We start from the raw sequence: 22,360 nt of genomic DNA on the forward strand, positions 1-22,360 counted from the left end.
GATGTTACAGACATCCTACTGAAAAAGATGGTTTAAACTTAAATTGTCTGCACGTTGATTTTGGCGCCCCCTATGGACAAAGCAGAAGATGTTGTCTTTTTGCAGATCCTAAGTACATACTGTGTATATTGTTTTCCTCATGAAAAATTGTGTCTGCTTCTTTTGAACTGCCCATGGTATAACATGGCTACTTCAGTTTATAAATCTCCAAACTATGAAGATTTAGTAGGGAAATTCGGAGATGTGAAACAATTCTATGCTATATTTTCTGAACTAAATACACCAACTTTACTCAAAGAAGAAACACCAGTTACCAGGAGAGTTTCGGTTTGACTGTTACAGGCCTCTCACCATAACGTCTCGTGTAATCTTCAAACAGTGTTACAGGGACTATATTTTCCTGTGTTTGTGTATACAGTCATGAACATATACCACAGAATCTGTACATTCACCAACATTCACCTCAGTACCAAAACTACGTATTGCACTTTTAAAATTAAGAAAAACTCAGCCTTGTCATTGATTGTCTGGTTTGCTTTTAAAACTCAAGCATCAAAATCAAAGTGATTCTGTTTCATAAACAGTTAAAATCTCCTCACGGTCCCTTTACTTCCTTGTTAAATAAAGGCTGGTAATAAGTTGGTGTTCATAGACTTTGTATTGTTTTGTAAGGCTGACCAACAGAAAAGAGATTAAACAAGATTATTTAGGAATGTCCCAGAATAAATAAAAAAAATGAATGGATCATAATAAGATTACCAACAGTGATACCCTTTGACCTTAAACCATCTTTAACCTTCAGGTGCCACACTGAGTGGATTCGAGCGGTGAGGTGTTGATGCAGACAGAGAGGATCATGGACGGTGAGAGCTGAGCCCTCATCTGGCTCGGCCTTGGACTTGGCAACAGATGGTCGCCCTCTCAGACTCAGGCGTCAGCTGCTCACATGCAGTTAGACGCTGAGGTTCGCAGAGGGAAGCACACAGGCACACTCCTAACAAACTCCTGACAGCTCGCTGCCTGTTCACTGCATTGGAGTTTGTCAAACGACCACCAAAGACATTTGATTTTGAGACTAGGCTCACATTTACTCTGAAGATAAAGTATGCCTCAGTTCAGGTAGGTTTTCATTTTTTCATTTTTGTTTGTTTGTTTGTTTGTTTGTTTGTTTGGCGATGATACCCTCACTTATTGCAGAATGAAGTTACAAAAATTGCATACATGTGGGCTTTAGCAAAAACACTTACCACAAACAACTAAGGAAGATTTACAGCAGCTTGCCATTCTATATAGTTTATATAATTAATGAATTTGTATTTGATTTACTACCTGTTAGAGAGTGTAAGTGTTTCTATAGTTCACATTCCTTTTAACAAGAGGACAGCAGGATCGCTCACCTGCCAAAGCTCCTTTAAATCCATTTGCAGCTTAAAAAGGTCCCCACAGTAAACAAACACTGCGGCTATCGAACGTTTCAGGTAGTGTGAGAGGAGCGTGTAAACATGCTTCTTGTCTGTACTTTGTATTTTATTTTAGACTAAAAAGTTATTATACACATTGATTTATAAACCCTATTAGAACGTACATTATTATCATCCTTGCCTGTGTTGTATTTACGAATAGATAAATAACAGCTATATGAACTGTAGAAAATGTAGAATTATTAAGTTATTGTACAAAAGTAATTTAACTTCTGGTACTTAGTATTTTTAATTTTCTTTCATTTTGTAATTCTGACCAACCATCAGAGGCAGATATTAACAGCAATACATATACTGTTAAAAGGAACTATTATGCAGAATATTATAACTAAATCACAACAAATAAATAATGGTTAAGAGAAAGCTATGTCGATATATGAAGTTAAAATTCCTCCATTTTATCAGCTGCAAAGTCATAGTCATGCAACATTATATCCAGCTTTCTGCACAGTCTTTCCTTTATACTTTCTCTAACTTCATTTTGGTGATAAATCATGTATTGTTTTAATTATATTTTAAATGCAGGCCAGGAACTGCAAACAGGCAACATCTACATTTTAGTGTTTCTACCTTCCCTTGAACTAAAATAACTTTTTAGGCCACTTAATTTTTTGGGGGGGGGAGTAAGACTATTTTGTATTGTTGGTTAGCTGTTTGTTTTCGTTTATATTGCTCAGTAAACAGATTACCAAACCACATGCTCAGAACAATGAGCCCATGTGAGGATGGCACAGAGCCACCAGGTCATTTCCTCATCTGTATCCTGCTCTGGAACAAAAGAAGAAGAAGCAGGAACGAGAGACGTTTAACTCAGAGGGGATCCCCTGTTTCCTTCTCTGGTTCCTGAGCATGGGAAAGACCCCAATCCCCACAGACATCCTCTGAAATCTAAAATGATAAAAATGCTTTAAAATGAATCATAATAAAAGGAATTACTTGTCAGGAGGGTCATAAAACCAGATGATTCATAATTTTGAGGTTGGATATTATTGTGCCACGCCAGCTGAAAACACTCTTGGTTTTTTTTCACAGGTGCACAATCGGAAACAGTTTAGCACAAGTTCTTCATGCAGGAGCTTCCTCTCTCCATGGACGAAACATACAGGATGCTGTGTGTTCCCACTGTCAATGAACAAAGTGGATTCAGATGACAACAACCGTCCAACAATAGAAGCAATAATCCTCCAAGATGGCAGTCCCTTCATTCAATGTTACTGAGGAGCCAGGAGCTGGATTAGCTGAGGTGGACATATGTGCACTCGAGATTAATATCAAGCATGAAGTCATCCCATCTTTTGTGTGCTCCATTTGCCTGTCATTGGGACTCATCTACTGCTTTTTTGGTATGTATGTGCTTATATTAAGTGTGCATGTTCACAGGTGGTCATTATCTCTCTCACGTCATGGGAGGGTAAATTGCTGTTAATTTGTTGATCTGCTGTCAATAGTCAAGTCACATTTATTTGCAAAGCACAAAAACAGCAGCAGCTGCATGTCCAGAGTGCTACAAAAAAACAATATACAGGAGTTTACAACATCCATAAGAACAAAGAAATAACACTAAAGAAAACCTGACACAAACGATCAGAGGACTCAAATGCTAACATATAACAATATGTTTTGATGAGAGACTTAAAAGAGTCCACAGAGGGGAGTAGACATGAAGGAAAGGGAGGATGTTCCACAGTTTAGGGCATCTAAATGCAAAAGCACAATCACCTCTCAGCTTGGGCTATGATCGAGGGACAGCCAGGAGCCCATAGTCGGACAATGTAAGTGACCTCGAGTGGATGGGCTCCAAAGGTCGGTTTTGTACAGGAGAAATTATCGCAGCATTCGAGCTTCCTGCCTTGAGCGTGGCAATCAGACAAAAATGACTGTTGCTAGCTCTCATGATACTTGTCGTACATAACATGGAGAGTCTGATAAATCTTTGTCATCCAACTGTTTACGATTTCATCTTGAAATATGAATTCTTGGTCAACTTTGTATATTTAGCTCATTTAAACAATGAAGCAGTAAAATTAAGTCATTTTTGATTCTGTCCAGTTCAACAATTGGCAACTTGGAAAACAGTGATTTAGCTTTCTCATCATCATTAGCACTTCACACATTTAGCACCATACAGAGAAAAATGGCCGCTGTGTGAATTACAGGTTCCTGCTGTAAGCGGTTTCATAGTCGTGTTTAATTAGCTCACCTGGCAGCTTATTGCACCGGTAGCAGAAGTCTGGGCGCTGCCAGGGGTTTAGTGTGGATAAACTGGAGGAGGCAGATGGGTCGTCCCATTTGAATTGAACAGGCAGCATTCACTAAACTCCACCTGTTGCATTGACTATCATTTCATTGGTTCACTTTGTTTAATCTGCAAGCTCATGAGTTCAGGCAATAATGTGACAGATAGGAGCAGCAGTACGTTGAGTAAAATGTTGGAAAAAAACAACGTAAGAAAAGGTCTTTTATGCTGCCACTATTTTTGCAGGGAAAATATGTGGACACAAATCCAATAAACACAAACTGTGAGACGTTTGTACTTTGCTCCCTAAAGCATGTGACATTATCCAAACAATCAGCTGCCAAAGTCTGTTTTCTCAATAACTTGCACACTGTTAGTGGAAAAACTCAAAAAAATGTAAATAACTAATCAAATGTTAATCAAAATTACAGAGTCAGAGTTTCAGGTGTTTTATTGTCTTTTATCAAGAATCTTGCTGATGTGACCAAAAAGAGGATGAGATCACTGCTGATAATACTCACATTAAAACACTGTGTGTTTATGAGAGTGAGTGTATTTGCATGCAATGTTTTACAGTAAATACTTATCACATAGTATTAATTCTGACTTCCTGCATTTTTCATTAATCAATCCCTTTTCCCAGGGAATTATTTTCCAAATCTTTCACTTTCCTCATAAACCTTAAATGAAAAACAATGATTTAGATAGATTTAGTTGAAGGCATGTGCATTTGTTTTACACGTTGTACCAAAGAAGGAAATGATTTAAAAGTCATTATTTGTTCTTTAAAAGATTTTCATACATGTTATTCTTGGTAACCTTTTCTCTATTTCACTTCCCAGGTTACCGGTGTTTCAAGATGGTCATGTTCTTCTCCGGCTTCATGTTCAGCTCTGCAGCAGTGCTCCTGTTTTACCACAAGGAGCCTGTGTTGGACGTGAAGCTGGGGACCGAGACGAAGGCGGGGATCGGTCTGGGTGTGGGTGTTCTCTGTGGGCTGACGACCATGCTGGTGTCCACCGTGGGACTGATCTTCAGCGGCATGCAGCTGGGTAGCCTGCTCTCCCTCCCCCTTCTGGTGGTTATAGGACAGTTTTACAGCCTCACTCCCATTTGGGTGCCTCTCAGTGCCTTGTTGGCTGCTGGCATCATCACCGCTGTCCTCACACTTCAGTGGCAGAAACTTTTCACCATCATTTACACATCTGTGCTGGGAGCCACCACTGTGATGCTGTGTGTGGATTATATGATTGGGACGTTTATGCTGCCAGATCAGGTGTACGATCTGCTTTGTCAAGCTGCTCCACGTCAGCTGTGCTGGTTTGACTGGGCCATCACAGGGATATGGCCTACCTTTAGTCTGATCGGTGTGTTGGTACAATGGAGATTTACTGCCAAAGGGGTATCCCACATTGACGGTGAGTTTACATCAATCTGCTACTACTCTTGCATTCAAACACTTTACAGCTCAATCCCTCCTCCTGTAATCTTAAATACTCATTATCTTATTTTTCTTCTCCCCTTTGGATGCTCCCTTTCAACAGATAAAAAACAAAAGAAACAAGTAAAGAAGTACAGACACAGAGAGACAAGAGGAAGACCTTACCGGCAGACCTCCTCTGCTGAATCGCTACGCCGGCGACGTCCTGGCACCAGTAAGTGGCTCATTTAGATCTTTATTTCTTTTTTTGATCACTTTGACTCTGCTTCTTCTTTCGTGTGACGTTAGTTGGAATCATCATCTCCAATATGGCGACCATTATATTTAGGCTTCATTACACCTCGTAGCAAACGAATGGGCAACATCACTAAGACATCATCCATGTTTTATCTGTGTCCCAATTTAGAGGTGGCATCCTTCAAAAGACACAGGCTATGAAGGAACTAAAATAAGACCTTGTGACATAAAGAGGATTTCCTGTTTGCCTCATTCTATCGTTACTAAGAGCCACTCTTGTCGTCAATCGACCTGAACTACTTTTCAGCACCCCTTTTTTTTGGCAGTCGTAGTTATTCAATTAGTTTGAAACCAGTTACTGACTGATTATAGTGTAATATGTCTTTGTATTAGTATGCAATAAATCTCAGGATGTGTGAAGGATGCACCCGATGCTTATTTCGGAAAAGCGTTTGTCTGAAGGAGGCTACACAGTAGTAAAGCCTTTGACGCACCACTGTGATGCAGTCCATCTTTAAATGTGCCCTCAGAAGGAGGCAGCCCCTGCATGGAGTCACGGCTCAAGTGTGCCTCTGGGAGAAGAGCGAGTTAAACTTGTTAGGAGAGGTCACTGTAGAGAAGACGCTGGCAGCAGAGAATTTTGAATCTAACTTTGAATCTTTTAATGTAGCAGATATTTTTCTCATCTTATAAAACATGTTCAGCAATAACAGCCTGTTGTATGTCCATTTCTCTTTCAGAGTTATCTCCGAAGCCTACAGGAGCACCGGATGGGAACAGGCTCCTCCACCAGCAGCGTTAGCACCATCACACACACACTGATTGACTATGACTATGAGACAGGCTCTATGGTGCCTCTGACTGCTACCTCTCCTGTCTTTAATAATAGGAACTCACAGCATCATTTCTCTTTTTTAAACTTATAGTTCATCATTCGTTTTAAAAGTTCACTTTCCACAGAAATATATCAACCATTTCCTCTGCTGGTGGGACGCCTTCAGATAATCCTCTGTGCACACAGAGGTTTAGAGACACTTGGAGATTATCCTTCGAATGCTGACCTCTTAAAATAATACAGCATAAGCAGTCACCATCAGACCCCTTATAACCTTTTGTCTCACAGATCCTTTTTGTTTGTTATTGACATGTTTGGTTTTGCACACTGTTATGATAAATTTAAATACTACCCATTGTACGTCATGCCTAGGTTAGTTTGGGTTATAAACCAGTAACTTGCCCCAACATGTGTGAATTCATTATAAGAATGTTTCAGAATAATATAAGCAATGTTGTACAATTAAAACAAATAAAGACTTGATTTAACAGAAAGCTTACCTGCTATTGATAGTTAAATCAATATGGAATTTTCATAGAATTAGTGTGCAAAGCGTCTGGGACAAATGTCAGCACCTTCTCTGCCCAAAAACAGTGTATTGCTCTCTTTGGATGGGGTATTGATTTTTTGCCCCAAGTGAGGGAGTTTTAGTATCTCTGGGTCTTGATGATGAGTGAGGGTAGGATGATCCGTGAGATTGACAGACAGATTGCCTCCTGGACGCCTCCCTTCGGCACGCCCAATTGGGAGGAAACCCTAGGGTAGATCCCAGAGCTCGCTGGAGGTCTTGATCCCTAAATGTCATGGTCTTGGCTTGATCTTGGAGCACTCCAGTCTCGGGTATGTCTTGGTTTCGGTTAATGTGGTCTTGACTAACACACGATCGCACAGTAAATCTAAAGGCTCTTGACTGAACAGCAACAATGTGATTCATTGTTCTTCTAATAAACTGGTTGTAATTGTTGGAGTAGTGATGTTAAGTATGTACATATCTGAAAACCTCTCAAGTCACAAATAGGGTTCAAAGAATTAATGGAAGAAGAAAGAAAACAGTCTTTGCACAAGAAAAGGTCTCATTCCTAAAATATGTGGATGATACATGTTCATGTGAAGCACGGCTGTAAAGGTTGCTTAAAGCTATTAAAATTCTTGACAGATTTCTTTTTTGTGTCTTCAAATAATAATAAAAACAAAATACCAGCGGTTGAATGCCATTGAGAGCTGTTTCAGTGAAGGTCCTCGTATACTGTTTATGCTGGCTCACTGTCATTGATGTGAGCTCTACAAACAACAGAGCCATTGTTATTTTATACCACTTTTATTCTTCCTATAACAAGTCAAATGTGAGCTTAAAGAAGGACCTATTTATTTTATACTGAAGGTTAATTTATTTTTTATTCAGGAACACTAAGCCCATCATCATTGAATAAAAACATCATACACCATCATTTTAGAGTGCATGGTTATAGCTACTTGAAAAAAATATCGTCTTGCTACAAAAATGTCCTTTGAAGTAGGGCTCGTACATAAATATGCCTCTTAGTTATTTTTCTGATTGGTTGTGCAGGGTGATGTTTGTGTTGAATCTCTGCTGCCCTCTGGTGGCTCAGTCTTTACAATGCATCCAGCGTGTGGACGTCCTTTGAGGATACCCCTTCTCCACTGCTTGCTGGTTCTGGTTTATACGCCAGTACTCGCTGCCCTTAAACACATATATGTGACCGCTTGTCCAAGTTAAAGCAGCGTCGGTGCTGCTCGGTAAACCATGAAAGAGTTTTCCAACAGGTTTGGGATATGAGCTGAAGTCTGTCGGGCCAATTTCATCCCACTGCCAGTACACAGAGCCCTAAAGATGACAAGTGAATAATTAACTTCAATTAAAACGATGTCTTAAAATCAATCCAAGAAAATGTGAAATTTGTATGGAAGCCCAAAAGAGCCATTGTTGCATTTGCAACGTAATCATCTTGAGACAGCAGGTTAATTAGGCTTTTTATTTTTCATATTGTTACTTATTTTAACTTCTCAAGAAGAGAAAAGGCTGAAAACAGCTAAAAAATCAGATTCTTGTGCTCACGCCTGATCTCAGCCTACAAGATCTCCATCAAGACTTTCAAGTAGGATTCATAATTGAAAAGTTATTATACTGGTTTGATTGGTTGAACTAATATTATTATTCTGGTGATCTGTTTGTTTGTTTTTTCCAGCCTAAATCAATTACAGTTTGCCATGCTGGGATGGCAAACTTTATCTCTTATAAATATCAAAATGTATAAGTGAAACAGATATTTTTATTGTAAGAACAGGTTAACTATCTTATTTTATTAAGAAAAATAATATTCATGTTATTATAAATGAATGAATTGTGATCTTAAGATCAAGGTGATCATACTTGGCTTCGGTACTTTTGTACTTACTTTGATAAAAACAAGTTTTTTGTTCTTATTGAAGTAAAAGGCTGAGTCGATGTTAGCGGGGATATTTGCCAAGGCTCTTGGGAAGCCCTTGTCAAGTTTGAAGTTGGTGTATCTCCAAATTTTGTTGCCTGTAACAAAAAACAGTAATTAAGGACAGTTATTCAGACATTGTTTACATCCTGCTAACCTTGCACACCAAACATGAGAATCTGTACAACTCTGAAATAGACCCACCCTTGAGAAAATAGGTCTTGCTGGTCCGCTGAGAGTGAACAGCTGCATTGAGGCTTCCTGGAAGCTCCTTCCACAGAGCAGAGATCAGGACGGGAGAGTTATAACCAACGCTGGACACCGTCCACACATACTGACCGCTGAAGGCGTACGTCCTACGTAAAGGACCTGCAGGGACACAACACAGGAGGAGACACTGCCTAACACAGGAAATGAAAACTATCTGCATCTGTTTAAGAAAGGTAAATAGATGGGTAGCCATATTCTAATTATTCTTCAGGCACGAAGCCATCATCTGGAAGAGTTTTGTGGGCTGGAAAAAAAATCAGCCTCTCTCTACTTTAAGGTTTTAGCCTCTGGGATTGCGTGTGTCGCAAACTAACTATTTAATCAACAGCAAACAAATGGCCTCTCTAAAATGTAAGAACAGCAGGTGCTGTAGACAACAAAGCTTTCATCCAACAGGAATTTGAAAATATCAAGTTAAGCTAAAGTAGAGTTCCTTGTGTGTAATGTAGGTACCTTAACTTAGCATTGTAGAACTTGAAATTGGTCTCAAGACTCACTTTTTTAGGGTCTCGGCCTCGAAATAAAAAAGATTTTTACTCAATCCCGGTCTCAGACTTAACCGGTCAAGAACACCACTGTTATATAGGGCTGTTATTTTCTGTCACAACTGTGATTAGAAGGTAAAAGCCTCTCTCTAAAAAAATAACTTCAATTCATCTGCAGTTGGATTTTTTTCCCCGGTTGAAGCTGGAACCTTCCGGTGTTACTGTCTAAGTGAGTGACACGTCTGCTGCACACAAGATGATTTATTTTGATGATTTTTGTTGATGTTTATGGTCTTGGTCTCGTCTCGGTCTCACCCTGCCTTGGTCTTTGCCTTGACTTGGTCTCGATCCCTAAATGTCTTGGTCTTGTCTCGGTCTCTGAGCACTCTGGTCTCGGCTAAGTCTTGGTCTCGGTTTGTGTGGTCTTGACTACAGCACTGCTGCTCTGAAACAGGAGAACTAAGCTGTTACGTCTTCAGATGGCGACATTTACTGTCACATCAAAGGTCGTGAAAATGTTCACTACTTTGGTACCTTTTCAAAACGATACCATTTTCATGTCACATCTTCCATCGACGGTATCAGATAGTGCAGAAGCTTTAAACAAAAACAGATCTTCAGCCGACGTTTCAATAACGAAATGTGGCTGATGTGATCTTTTGGTGTTGTATAATCAAAACAGATATTGATATTGTTTAGTTTAAATTCTGGTTTTGGGAAAACCCTGTTACCACCAACACTGATTGGACATCATTATATAAACAACCAGACAGTGCAGTCTTTGTACCCAACATTACAGCATCCAGGGTGGCCTTGCAAGGATCTGGAGCTCCCCCAGGCACTAACGGAGCTGGATATCTTGATGGAGAAGTTTTCTCCGGCTTTCCTGCAAAGAAACAACACATTATTATGTACATGTGCCTGTACACATATATCACACACCTCCACACTCTGAATCACTTCTGACATTACCGTATAAAGTCTGTATGCCATGTATATCATCCGGATGAAGCTTGAAGTCAGCTTGGTAACCGTTGTACACTGGTCCCATTAGAGCGCTGTAGTACTGTGAGTGACCCAGGCCGAGAGCGTGGCCAATCTCATGAGCAGCAACTATCCTCAGGTTGGAACCGGAGGTCTTCCCTTCTGTCCACATTTCGTCTTGGTCAAAATGCACAAGTCCTGACTCTGGAGCATCAGCGTGGGCTAAAACTTGACCTTCGGGAAAGAGAGAGAAATCTTATTAAACACTTGAGCATGTTTTTTTAACATATGACGTCTGATAAAAGTTCAAGAAAGATACGACAAAACACTGCCGCAGGCTGCGGAAAAATCCAGATGAAAACAAAAATATGAAGAGATCTTGATAAAAATAAATGTCCAGATTGTCCACATAGGGCTTCCATATATTTTACAGTTTATAGTTTTTGTATTTATAGTTTAACATCTAAAGATTGTTGCTGGGCTTTTTTTTCAAACAGGCTCTCACTCCATAATGTTGCCTCATTTCATTACTGCACTGATGTTCACTAATGTTCTGAAATTACAATACAACCTCCTTGAATCCTTAAAGAGTTTGAAATGTTTCAGTTTTCTGTGAGACATCAATATTTCTATTATTCCCACCTCTCCCATCAAAAGGCACTGGGCACGTCTTGTCTTTTCTGTGAAAGGAGATTTTGATGTCCGCTCTCCCTTCCTGCAGCTCCTTGAACCTCAGAGGTGAGACGTCACTCCAGTACTTAAATGCAGTCTGGATGGCCAATCGTGTCTTTCCTTTACCCAGGTCTGGTGCGTAATTAAAGACACGGTAGGTCAGCAACTTCTTACGCCAGTAACCTGTTCCAATAGAAAAGATTTAGGAGATTTTGAGTTTGATGATTTTTTTATAAACTTATCAGGAAATACTTCAGTGAAAATGTTAGAATATGAAAGTTGCTCACCCATAACGCGATATTTGAGGGATTTGTCATTGAAAGAGTCTTCTAGACCACATCGAGGTTTGTTCATCATTGCCAGAGTGGCTGAATCCAGTTTCCCTGATACTTGTACGTTTGTTGCCTTCTGAAATATTCTGACATACAAACACAAAGTGTGACTTTAGTATAAAAAAAGAAACTGGGGTAAAAACAGAAATAAATGGTTGGATGAAAAAGAAAACAGTCACCTTAAGGCTTCGACTATCTCCTTGGGTGAATGGTTTTTGGCTCTACTGTCGAGTGGGATGTGCAGGTAGCCATACTTTCTTAAATATGCCTGAAGAATAAGTAACCGTTGCAACAGCAGTGGAATAAATACTCAGTTATATACATTAACACATGTACCAAGAGATCTCTGGTTCAGTATTTAGAAAGGTTAAAACCACTGCAAAGCTCTGAAGCTCCTCTCTACTTTCTTTTTTTTATTATTGGCTTGAAGTGACGCTCCATAGTTTAAAGGAAGACTTTGGTTGGTTATTTCTGCAGCAAAGCAACTTTTTTTCTGAGTTGATTTTATATTGTGTAATCCATTGCATCATGATTTGCTTAAAACAGCCTCAACATGTTAATCTTCTGCACAACTTACGACAAGACTGCCACTATAATAAAAACAATTTCAACCAATGGTATTTTATTTCTTTATAATCATCCACATTTAACAAACCATGTCACTATGTTTTGTTTCTTTTATAAGATGACAGTTGAACTTCATTTTTACTCGCTATAAACAATAATTTATGGCAGTATGAACGTTGTTTTTTTGTTTTTTGTTTTTTTTAGTATTTGATTATTTCTATCTGGGCCCAAAGGTAGCTTTAAACAGTTTCAATGTATTTCTAATATTTCTGAACCCTTTATGTTATTTAATCAGAGTAAAGACTTCAAATTATGTATATTGTTAGTATGAAATAATCTGAGGTCTGTTAGAAAATAAACATTTCAGCATCTACAAAAAGCTGCATTTTCTTACCACTGCCTCTGTGAATTCTTCTGTGCTCGGGGTGACAGAGGAAGCTGTTGTCAGCAAAATTAGAAGAAATATTAACTCCAGTCTGAAATCCATTTTCAGTTTTTAACCTTCTTTTAACATTACTAAGAAAAAAAAAGTCTCAAATCAAAAAGAGTAAGTTGACCTTAACGACTGATTAAAGGTTCTGATTGACCCTAAGCATCACAAAAGACCACAGCTCGTCCGTCCACATCCATCCTGCTGCTCAGAGCTGAAGCTGCTCTTATTTTAGGGATTCGGTTTTTATACCATCAAGTGTCTGTTCGGGAGCAGCCTCCAAACCACAACATCAACCTTCAAGAGGAATGTGATGAACAAAGAACTAAAGATGTTTCAGACACTCACAGCAGGATCGTGCACTCTGACACCACCGCAGAGACAGAACAGCCTTGAGGTGTTTAAGAATAACCTCGGAGTGGTTCCTGTTTACGTCAAAGAAAGCAAATGAATTCATTATTAAGTGTGTTAGAATAAAAAAGCTGATGTGCCCACCATCTATAAAAGGTGATGACTTATAACCTGTTATGTCATTGTGGTGGGAAGAATCACTTTCTGGATATCTAATTAAGCTGCAGGAGTTTGTGGGTACATTTTCTTCCAGACATCATAAATTCAAGTGTGTGAGAAGATGTTTATATTTGTGAAACAATGTTACATAGCTCACATAGTTAGAGCTCTATGAAGAAAAACAACTCACCGCACATCCTCCACGGGACAACAGCTAATTGTATTGTTCATGATGTAGGAGCGCATTCAAGGGGAAAAATAACGCCCCCATGAAACCAGTGCTACAAATCGTCTTCAGCAGGCAGACGGAGAACGCCTCCTGTGTCGGAGTTCAAACAAAACTAAAAAACACAGCAGACAGAAACACACTTCCGCCTATGTGATAAAAAAAAGGATCCTCTACTTTATTATACTGAACTTTACCAAAATAATAATTTTATGTATAGAAGAAATTACTCATTACCAAAACAAAATGACTCTCTGTGAATAATGACTTAACATGCCTAAATAATGATCTATAGTATCTCAAAGATAAGAATTTATGAATTTAAAAAAAGAAACAATGACTGAGTGACTTATATGAAAATAGTATCAATTTTATTGTTTTGGGGTTTTTTTTTCCAAAATGACACACATCCTTAAGTGGGTGCTGGATCCAAAAAAACAAATAGGTATAAAGAAGCAACAAACAAAAAAAGTCATCTGAGGAAGAGCATGTTGCCACAAAACGTTGCTTGTTAATAAATCCTTTAAACGGGGGCTCCTTGGTGTGCAGATCTTTTATTGAGCAGGATGCAACAGAAGTTCATTCTCATATGTACTTGTCTGTATAGAGTCTGAATGACAGTAAAAGGACTCTTGAAGTGTATCTTTTGCTTCTTTATCTAAAAATAGTGACAGCAATTTATAACGTATGACTCACTACTGTAGCCTGATGAGAAACTTTCTTTAAATGATTCAGTGTCCGGAAATAATCACTAACTCTCTTTCTTGTATTACTGAGTATCTAAAAAAGGAAAGAATCTATAAAAAAAGAGAAAGAGAGAAACCTCCATATCAAGACTTCAAGGATACATATGATGCAACATACTCTAATCCTCTTAACACTAATATGTGTCCCAAGTCTGTGTGCAAACCCCCAAATTATGAGAAAAGTCCATCCTCTCCATCTTTTACCTGCTCCTCTATTCAGAAAACTAGTGCTTCATTGGGCTATTTGGAGATTTTCCCTTTGTGACATCATAAAGGGCGGTAACCCCTCCCCCAGGTGGACGGCACTCCCACAGCTAGGTGTTTTTCCTGTGCTCTGAGTCTGTCTTCTCATCGTAAACAATAGGGCATAGAGCGGGACAGTCAAAGGCATGCCCCCTTCCAGAGAGGGGGCGTGGTCAGACAGCTCATTTACATTTAAAGCTACAGACACAGAAACAGCCTGTTCTGAGCAGAGATGAAATAGAGGGGTTTATAGACATGATCAAATATAGGACCAGAGTGGATTTTAGGCAAGAAACATCACACACATTGGAGACTCAGAGACTTATTTGAACTTGATGAACAGGAGGGAATGTGACGTTTAACATTTCAAATTTGTGAATCAATCTAAAATGTAGGACGCTGTATCTTAAAGCAAGCAGTTTCCGTAATAATGATTCATGTACTGTAGAATACAGTATTTTGAAATAACATCTTACAAACGCTACATCAGAACGTCTCTGCTGTTCAGTGTGGGTCCTCCATAGGTACCCAAACTTTAGGAAAGTGAAAAAGGGTCAAGGGTTGCTAAGGGTTACCTTTTATATGGTACCTGAGAGACTAAACTCAGGGCAAGAAATCAACACAATAGAAGATGTGCGGCAAACAAACACATTTCATTTCACAACTTGAAGAAAGGACATCTTTCGCTTCAAGATTCAGGTTTCATATTTTTATTGAGATTGACATGATATTCTCTATTCTTATGAATGTGTTTCTACTGAAAACAAACATCTAAACACTGTTTTTTTTTTTTACTTTATTTAAAAAATAAAAGGCTCAGTCAGTTCCTTGTAGAAACAGATTTGAGTGGTGGGTTTTTGTTTTTTGTTTTTTTTGGGGGGGGGGGGGGCTATTGTCAGCTGCTCATCAACACACGGTAAGTAATTAGGACATCAGTATGGCGTATTTGAGTTCAGATAAAATAAAAAGGTGTCCATGTTAATTAGGGTAAATAGACCTGTCATCCTCTGCAGCAGTGTGTCTCACTGTGGTGAAGCTCTGTAACACGGTGCAATAAAACTGTATCTGTTTTTGATTTTACATAATACTTGTGTTTGTGTTGTAACAAACAAAAATACCGTACGGCTTCATAAGCCTTATACAGTAATCGTTTCCAAATTATCCAATCACAACAAAATGTAGCTTTCAAAAAGAAGTATTCACGTCCTGACTTCTGAAATAATTTCATTCAGGCCACTCTTCTTCCAAAAAGCAACATAACGTAAACATCTGATGCAGCATGTATCTTTAATTGATGTGTCGACTTGAAGACTGTTCCTCGACATCAGTGTGACTTCAAGAATCCATCCAAACATTGACAAAGTGTTAATTCTCAGAGCAAACAAAATCTATTCTCTGGAACAATTTCATGTGTCAGTAATACCTGATGATGCTGTGAAAAGGTACAAACATGGAGAGGACAGACGAACACGAAACAATCACAATGATGTCTTTAAAAGATATTTATAAATGAGTGACCTGGCCTGTTACGTTCAAACGTTCAAACCGTACTGGCGCCTGTGACTGGCAGTGCCACGGCTCGCTCTCTATTTTGTAGATTATTGATGATTATTGTTTCACTATATGTGATCTTAGCAGCCCAGATGACAAATAGAAGTGTCCTGGCTTTACTAACCTATGATCGGGACTCTTTATTTCGTATCAAAGTGTCATTGGAGGACATGTTTCATACCTGGGACCGTTACAAACAGGCATTTCCGCCTCCGTTTGAAATCCATCCCGACTCACAGGACTACTTGATGCTGTATCGGGTGCCGAGAAAGACCCGCAGGAGATCCAGGAGGTCCAGAAAAAGAGGCTCTCGGTCCGGTATCCAAGTAAAGCGAAGACGTGCTGCGGCGCACGGGGGCTCCGTCGTCTTCGGCTGCCGGGACCACGCTCGGTTCCTGCGCCAGATCCCTCTCCTCGATGTGTGCGTCAGCGTGTCCTCGCTGCCGCCTGCCCGCACTTCAACAACTGTCCTGGACCCTTCGCAGTGCTGGAGCCATGGTCAGGGGTTTTCATCGCCATCGCCTACTTCCGTGTTTATGCCGGCTTTTCCAGCATGGACCAGCTGGAGCTCACGTGACCGCTGGATGTGCCTTCGTCCAATCCCGCTCCTCAACACGGACACTACCTCCGAGACGTCAATCCATGTCGGCCTATTGAATGCTCGTTCAATTGCGAACAAGTCTCATTCACTAAACGATCTTTTTACAAGAGAAAACCTGGATATTATGTGTCTTTCAGAGACATGGCAGAGAGATGAAGAGTTCATTCATTTAAATGATCTCTGTCCACCTGGCTGCTCTGCTGTCGGGAAGCCCCGCCCCTGTCGCCGTGGTGGTGGCCTGGCCATTGTTCACAGGGAGGTCCAAAAATGCAAACTGATCCAGTCCCAAGATTTCTCTTCGTTTGAATCACAGATGGTTAAGATGGGTTCCTCATCCCCTTTTTACTGTGTGTTGATCTACCGTCCTCCTGGCCCTGCCGCTGTCTTCTTAAAGGATTTTAGTGACTTCTTGTCCTCTATTATAAAGCTGGACTCTGTTTTAATCCTTGGGGATTTTAACCTTCATGTTGATGACAGCTCATCTTCCCCTGCAATGGAACTTCTAACATTGACTGAAACTTTTAATTTTGAACAGCATGTTTCTGAGCCCACTCACCAAAAAGGCCATATTTTAGACTTAGTTTTTACGCTTGGCCTAGACATTTTAAACCTGTCTGTAAATGATGTTCATTTGAGTGATCATAGTCTTGTTCTGTTTGATCTGCACTTTTGTCCTGAGCCCAAGCCTTCAACAGTCAGGTCTCAGAGGCGTGTTATCACTGCTAATACTGCAGATAGTTTCTCTCATTTATTTGATCCTGTCTTGGTCATGAACTGTCTCGATGTGGATGATCTCACTCACTGTTTTAACAATCACTGTGTAGAAATTCTGAACCAGGTGGCTCCTGTTAAAACAAACTCCTCTACCAGGGAAAAAGCTCGCCCGTGGACTAATGAAGACATCCTAAATCTAAAGAGACTATGTCGAAAGACTGAACGCCTGTGGAAATCCACTAACCTTGAGGTGCACAGGCTCTACCTCAAGGACCTTGTGTCTTCATACAATGTGATGGTCGAAAATGCCAGATCCGAGTATATCCACCAACTGGTAGCACTAAATAAGAAAAACCCCAAAGTGTTATTTGAAACGATAAACTCACTTGTATGTCCTGCTGCCCCAGTTACCCCTGTGTTTTGTGAAGCTGACAGCAATGCCTTTTTGAGATTCTTCACAAACAAGATAAAGATAATCAAGGACAACATCCCGCCCCCTCTTCGTGTTACCCCTGCTGTTTCTGAGCCTGTCTCCAGCTTGTGGTCCTTGTTTAGGACTGTGACGGTTGCTGATATTTCAGCAGTGGTGTCTAAGATGAAGCCCTCCTCTTGCTCATCTGACGTCCTTCCCTGTAGGCTTTTTAAAAAAGTGTTTGGGGAAATCGGCCCGTGTGTGACCAAAATGGTTAACCTGTCTTTGTCCACTGGTGTGTTTCCTACTGCATTCAAACATGCCATAGTGGAGCCATTACTAAAAAAAGCAGGCCTAGACCAAACAGATCTTAATAGCTTTAGGCCTATTTCTAAGCTCCCTTTCATGTCAAAGATCCTTGAGAAGGTGGTCTGTAATCAGTTGACCCTTTTCCTGGATCAAAGCAGCATCCATGAACCGCTTCAGTCCGGTTTCCGTAAGCAACACTCCACGGAAACGGCCTTACTGAAAGTGTCCAGCGACATTATGATGGCTGCTGACTCTGGAAAGTTCACGGTCCTGGTTCTCTTGGACCTGTCCGCAGCTTTCGACACTGTAGACCATCAGATACTGCTGAGAAGACTGAGGGATCAAGTTGGACTGTCGGGTTCAGTTCTAAAATGGTTCTCTTCTTATCTAACTGGACGAAGCTTCAATGTAACAGCCAACCAAATAAGGTCGGAGTCTGCGGACCTGCTGTGTGGTGTGCCTCAAGGTTCCGTCTTGGGTCCTGTCTTGTTTTTGCTGTATTTGATCCCTCTAGGAGAGATCATACGAAGGTTCGATGATGTTTCTTTCCACCTATTTGCTGACGATATCCAGCTGTACTGCTCTTTTAAGCCGTCCGAGATCCAGAAGCTGAGCTCCCTACGTCTTTGTCTGATGGAAATCAAACAATGGCTCAGCGAAAATTCTCTGCAGCTCAATGCTGAGAAAACAGAAACATTGATTCTCGCCCCTGATGACTCAATTCCAGGGATTAAGCAGTTCTTGGGGGACCTAGGCCAGTCCGTGAAGCCTAGTCTTAGAAACCTGGGAGTTATTTTCGACAAAGACATGTCTTTAGTCCAGCACTGTAAACAGCTGTCAAGGAACTGCTTCTTTCAACTGAGGAAGATCTCCAAACTTAGAAACATGGTTTCGCAGAATGATTTGGAGCTCATTATCCACGCCTTTGTGTCTTCACGTTTAGACTATTGCAATAGTTTGTTTTCTTGTCTTAACAAGAAAGAGCTCTCTAGACTGCAATTAATTCAAAATTCTGCAGCAAGAATTCTGACCCGCACAAATAGGAGGTCCCACATATCCCCTGTTCTGAAAGACCTTCACTGGCTGCCAGTGTCTTTTAGGTTCAGGTTTAAAATCCTGGTTCTGGCCTTCAGAGCCCTACATGGTCAGGCTCCCTCTTACCTTAGTGAGCTGATCCAGCTTTACGCTCCTGTGCGAGCGCTGAGGTCTATGGATCAGAACCTGATGAAGGTCCCTCGAGCTCATTATCACACTAGAGGTGACCGGTCTTTCCAGGTCGTTGCTCCGAGCCTCTGGAATGAACTTCCATCATCCTTGCGCTCAATTGATTCAGTTGTCACTTTCAAGAGTCAACTGAAAACGTTTTTATTTGTCCAGGCTTTTAATTAGTCTCTTTTAGGGCTGCTATGATTTTTGTACTGTCTGTGTATTGCTTGTGATGTTTTTAAACCCTGTTTGTGAAGCACTTTGTGGCCCCTGCCTGCGAAAAGTGCTATATAAATAAATTTTACTTACTTACTTACTTACTTAAAGTGTTGGAGCAGGAGTCATTATAATGTAAAACTAGAAAAACAGACTTGTCAGTTCTGGAGATGTGTTGCCTGCTACATAAACGTCTTGTTATTCTCAGTTTAAGAGATGTCCAGTCTGAGGTCTCGTCCAGAGTTCATGATGAATATCAAACAGGTGGAATTTTTTTTTTTATCGTAGAGGAAGCTATGACGGAGCTGTAAAGGTCCCTTCTCTGCCTTTCAGTTTGTTTAGTCTGTTGGAATCTTCTGCTTTCCTTTAATTGCTTCAAGAACTACGCTCGAGCTCCTGCAGCTCCTCTTTCAAGGCCGCCGCCCGACCCAGCTTTTCACACTGATCTTTTGTCAGCTCTTTAATTTCCCCTGAGTCCACTTTCTGTTGCAAATCCTCAACTTGTCGCAGCTTCTTTTTCAGGTTTTTGATCTTTTTGGCCTTTTCAGCTGCTGCAGAGGAATCATCAGTGAAAGAGATGGACTCCGGTGCTGCGGCTGTCTTGTCTGAAGACTCGCCGCCCTCTGATATTGACACGCTCTGGACAGCGTTGCTCACTGAGTCCACATCGGGGTCCTCGTCCTGGCCCTGATGCTGCTGCTGTTTTCGTTTCTCTTTACGTTTCATGTTTCGTTTCGCAGCCTTTGAGAGACCGGCGGTGTCACCGTCCCCGCAGCCAGGGATCTTTTGCTGATTGGTTGGAGCTTCCTCAGACTGGCTCATGCCAGGAGGAAGATCTGGTTTGCTCTTAAAAAACTTCACATATTTGTTTTCATAGCTGAAACAGAAAGAAAGGTGATAATGAGATTAAACTTAGGTCAGAAATACAATTTTTCCCTTTCTGAAAGCATTTTCACCATTTCAATGCTACCTCATTGTGTTTTCACACTAATATTAGGATTGATACATCCTATAGGAAGGTAAGAACTACACTTACACCGGTACCTCCTCCTGGGGGACATAACCATCCTTCACTCGTCGTGGCTTCCTCCATGTTCCATCAGGTCGCTGTGTGGAAGCAATGTATTTCCCTGAAGAGCGAAAGGGACAAATCTTAGAGGTGCTTATAACTCACTGCATGAATAACTCAGCTCGGACTCTGACCTGAACATTTATCATTAAATAGAAATGTGGAGAGCTGGGATTTAAGGAAGAAACTCAATATTCTCAGTAACTCAACCACCAGATGTCACTCTGCCTTTTGAAAGCCAAGGTTTGCAGGGAAACCACTGACATCTTATGTTGATGCTCCTTTAGTTTTTTAGACAAGAAGGTTGGGAACAATTGTGCAAGTACAGTAAGGCTAATTTTGCAAATAATGTGGTATTGGGATGTTATTAGTTAATGTTGTTTCCTACCAAATCAATCTAAGGCCGGCACCTTGAACAGCTCAACTGACTGAAGATGGTTACACCAAAATCACCACATTGCACTGCAGTATATAACAGAATATTGAATCATGTATTGCACTAAGTTATATTATATTTTTTTAATAAATGCACTGTTATTGACTTATTTGTAATTCCAAACAAAAAAATTGGGATTTTCCCAAATGATTAATCTCTAATAACAACGATCAGATGAGCCGTTTTAAATGTGTAGATTGTTTAATAATGTCGTTTAAGTAATATTATTATTATTATGCTTATTATACTCAGTATTCTGTTTTACCTTTTAAAGAAAGAATAAATACACAACTTGCAACACTAAAACAATAAATGGCACTCAGGCATCAAAATAGTCAAAAAACTTAATGTAGGTTTAATCTAATATTAGATTAATGTTAACAATCAACACGATCTCAATGTTCAATCATAGCATAAACAGCTATGTAGCATTAGCCAGCTAATGTTATTGTGGCAGTTTCAGTATAATGTCATCAATAAAAGGTTATTTGTATTAAACATGCATGAATTAAATTCGTAAGGAGGTGCGTGTGTGTCCCAGGCAGCAGGATACATATAACACTATGTTCACAATGAGAGCTCGTAAAGTGTGTTAGCAACAAGCTAACTTGCGAAGTCTATCGTTAGCCATTTAAGCTAAGATTAGCATCGACAATCTACTGCAAAAAAACAAACAAACAAAAAACAAAACAACGACAGATAGTATTCACAAATACGACAATTAAGTAATTCTGACCAAATGTGTGGCTACTGTGTACAATTAAAAGGATATATTTGTATTTTTTTTTTTACAAAGGTCTGGCACATGTTTCAGCCTCACCAGAATCATCCTGGACATAGGGGGTCGCCATTTTGGTGTCACGTGTTGCTATGGCTCCCGTCGCTCACTTTGATCCCACACAGCAGGGAAATACAACTTTCTCGACGTTTGCTTCCCTTGGGCTGAGAGCTGTCATGGCAGCTTCTACGGACGGAAGTGCTATCCCGGCTCTTTGTGGCGCCGCTCAACTGTGTTTCCAACCGGGCGACGCTCGGCGGCAAACCGAGCAAACCCCCTGTTCTTCTTCGGCTTCGGAAATGACGACGTGGATGATTCGGGTTGCCATGTTTACCTCCTGACCAAGAACATACTTTAATTCAGGCATCTATCAGAGTTCCTGACTGTCCACTGTTTTACTTAAAAGCAACATGACATGAAAATGTGATGCATTATGTATTTTTAATTGATGTAAAGACTGCGAGGAAAGTTCCTCGACATTAGTGCATCCAAATATTGACAAAGTGTTAATTCCTAGAGCAAACAAAATATGTCAGTAATACCTCCACTTAGTATTGTCATCTTTTTTTTGTTATAAGGACACATGACTCGTAAATAAACACTGTGGTCAATACAACAGCTCTCTGCTATAAATTCTACTCTTACAAAGTTGTAAAGTTCAGTCAGTGGCTCGATTTCTAAAAATATGTTGACTAAATATCACTTTTTTGTTTTGTTGCTGTAATCTCAGTTCAATGAACAATGTTATCCTGGAAGATGTAATTATTTTTAAGTCTTTTGACAGCAGTGTCTCAGATCTAAGAGACAACTGTCCCAGTTAACATCCCCAGTAACAATGAAGTCAGTGTTAAAACTAATAAAACATGTGAAAGTAGAATTACCTCACTCTTTCTATGACGTTTCAAGCAGAGTTTTAGAAAAAAAAA

At 40.1% G+C, this 22,360-nt stretch overlaps 4 protein-coding genes across 4 annotated transcripts in view; 2 read left to right on the forward strand and 2 right to left on the reverse strand.

Moving 5' to 3' along the window:
- The window catches only part of LOC306834411 (thyrotropin-releasing hormone receptor-like), a 168,313-nt gene that overhangs the window by 9,126 nt on the left and 136,827 nt on the right, over positions 1-22,360 (forward strand). The gene's annotated exons all lie outside the window — the stretch shown is intronic.
- LOC306833795 (transmembrane protein 198-like) lies at positions 985-6,724 on the forward strand. The gene is given in 6 exon segments (XM_079359329.1): positions 985-1,119; positions 2,514-2,824; positions 4,560-5,135; positions 5,262-5,325; positions 5,327-5,372; positions 6,136-6,724. Coding segments are annotated over 5 exon segments (1,026 nt in total). The 5' UTR covers positions 985-1,119; positions 2,514-2,670; the 3' UTR covers positions 6,322-6,724.
- LOC306834082 (matrix metalloproteinase-19-like) lies at positions 7,837-12,474 on the reverse strand (the record flags this gene model as incomplete). Its single annotated transcript, XM_079359845.1, has 9 exons — positions 7,837-8,076; positions 8,648-8,775; positions 8,882-9,046; positions 10,220-10,318; positions 10,405-10,650; positions 11,059-11,271; positions 11,376-11,506; positions 11,600-11,688; positions 12,382-12,474. 9 exons carry the CDS (start codon positions 12,472-12,474, stop codon positions 7,837-7,839), a joined length of 1,404 nt encoding a protein of 467 aa, XP_079215971.1.
- On the reverse strand, positions 19,285-21,788 carry pym1 (PYM homolog 1, exon junction complex associated factor). The gene is made up of 3 exons (XM_079358824.1): positions 21,477-21,788; positions 20,188-20,281; positions 19,285-20,028 (listed from the first exon to the last, which is right to left on the reverse strand). The coding sequence occupies exons 1-3, from the start codon at positions 21,505-21,507 to the stop codon at positions 19,527-19,529; spliced, it is 627 nt and encodes a 208-aa protein (XP_079214950.1). The 5' UTR covers positions 21,508-21,788; the 3' UTR covers positions 19,285-19,526.

The sequence above is a fragment of the Symphodus melops genome, assembly GCF_947650265.1.
Source record: "Symphodus melops genome assembly, chromosome: 13".
NCBI lineage: Eukaryota > Metazoa > Chordata > Actinopteri > Labriformes > Labridae > Symphodus > Symphodus melops.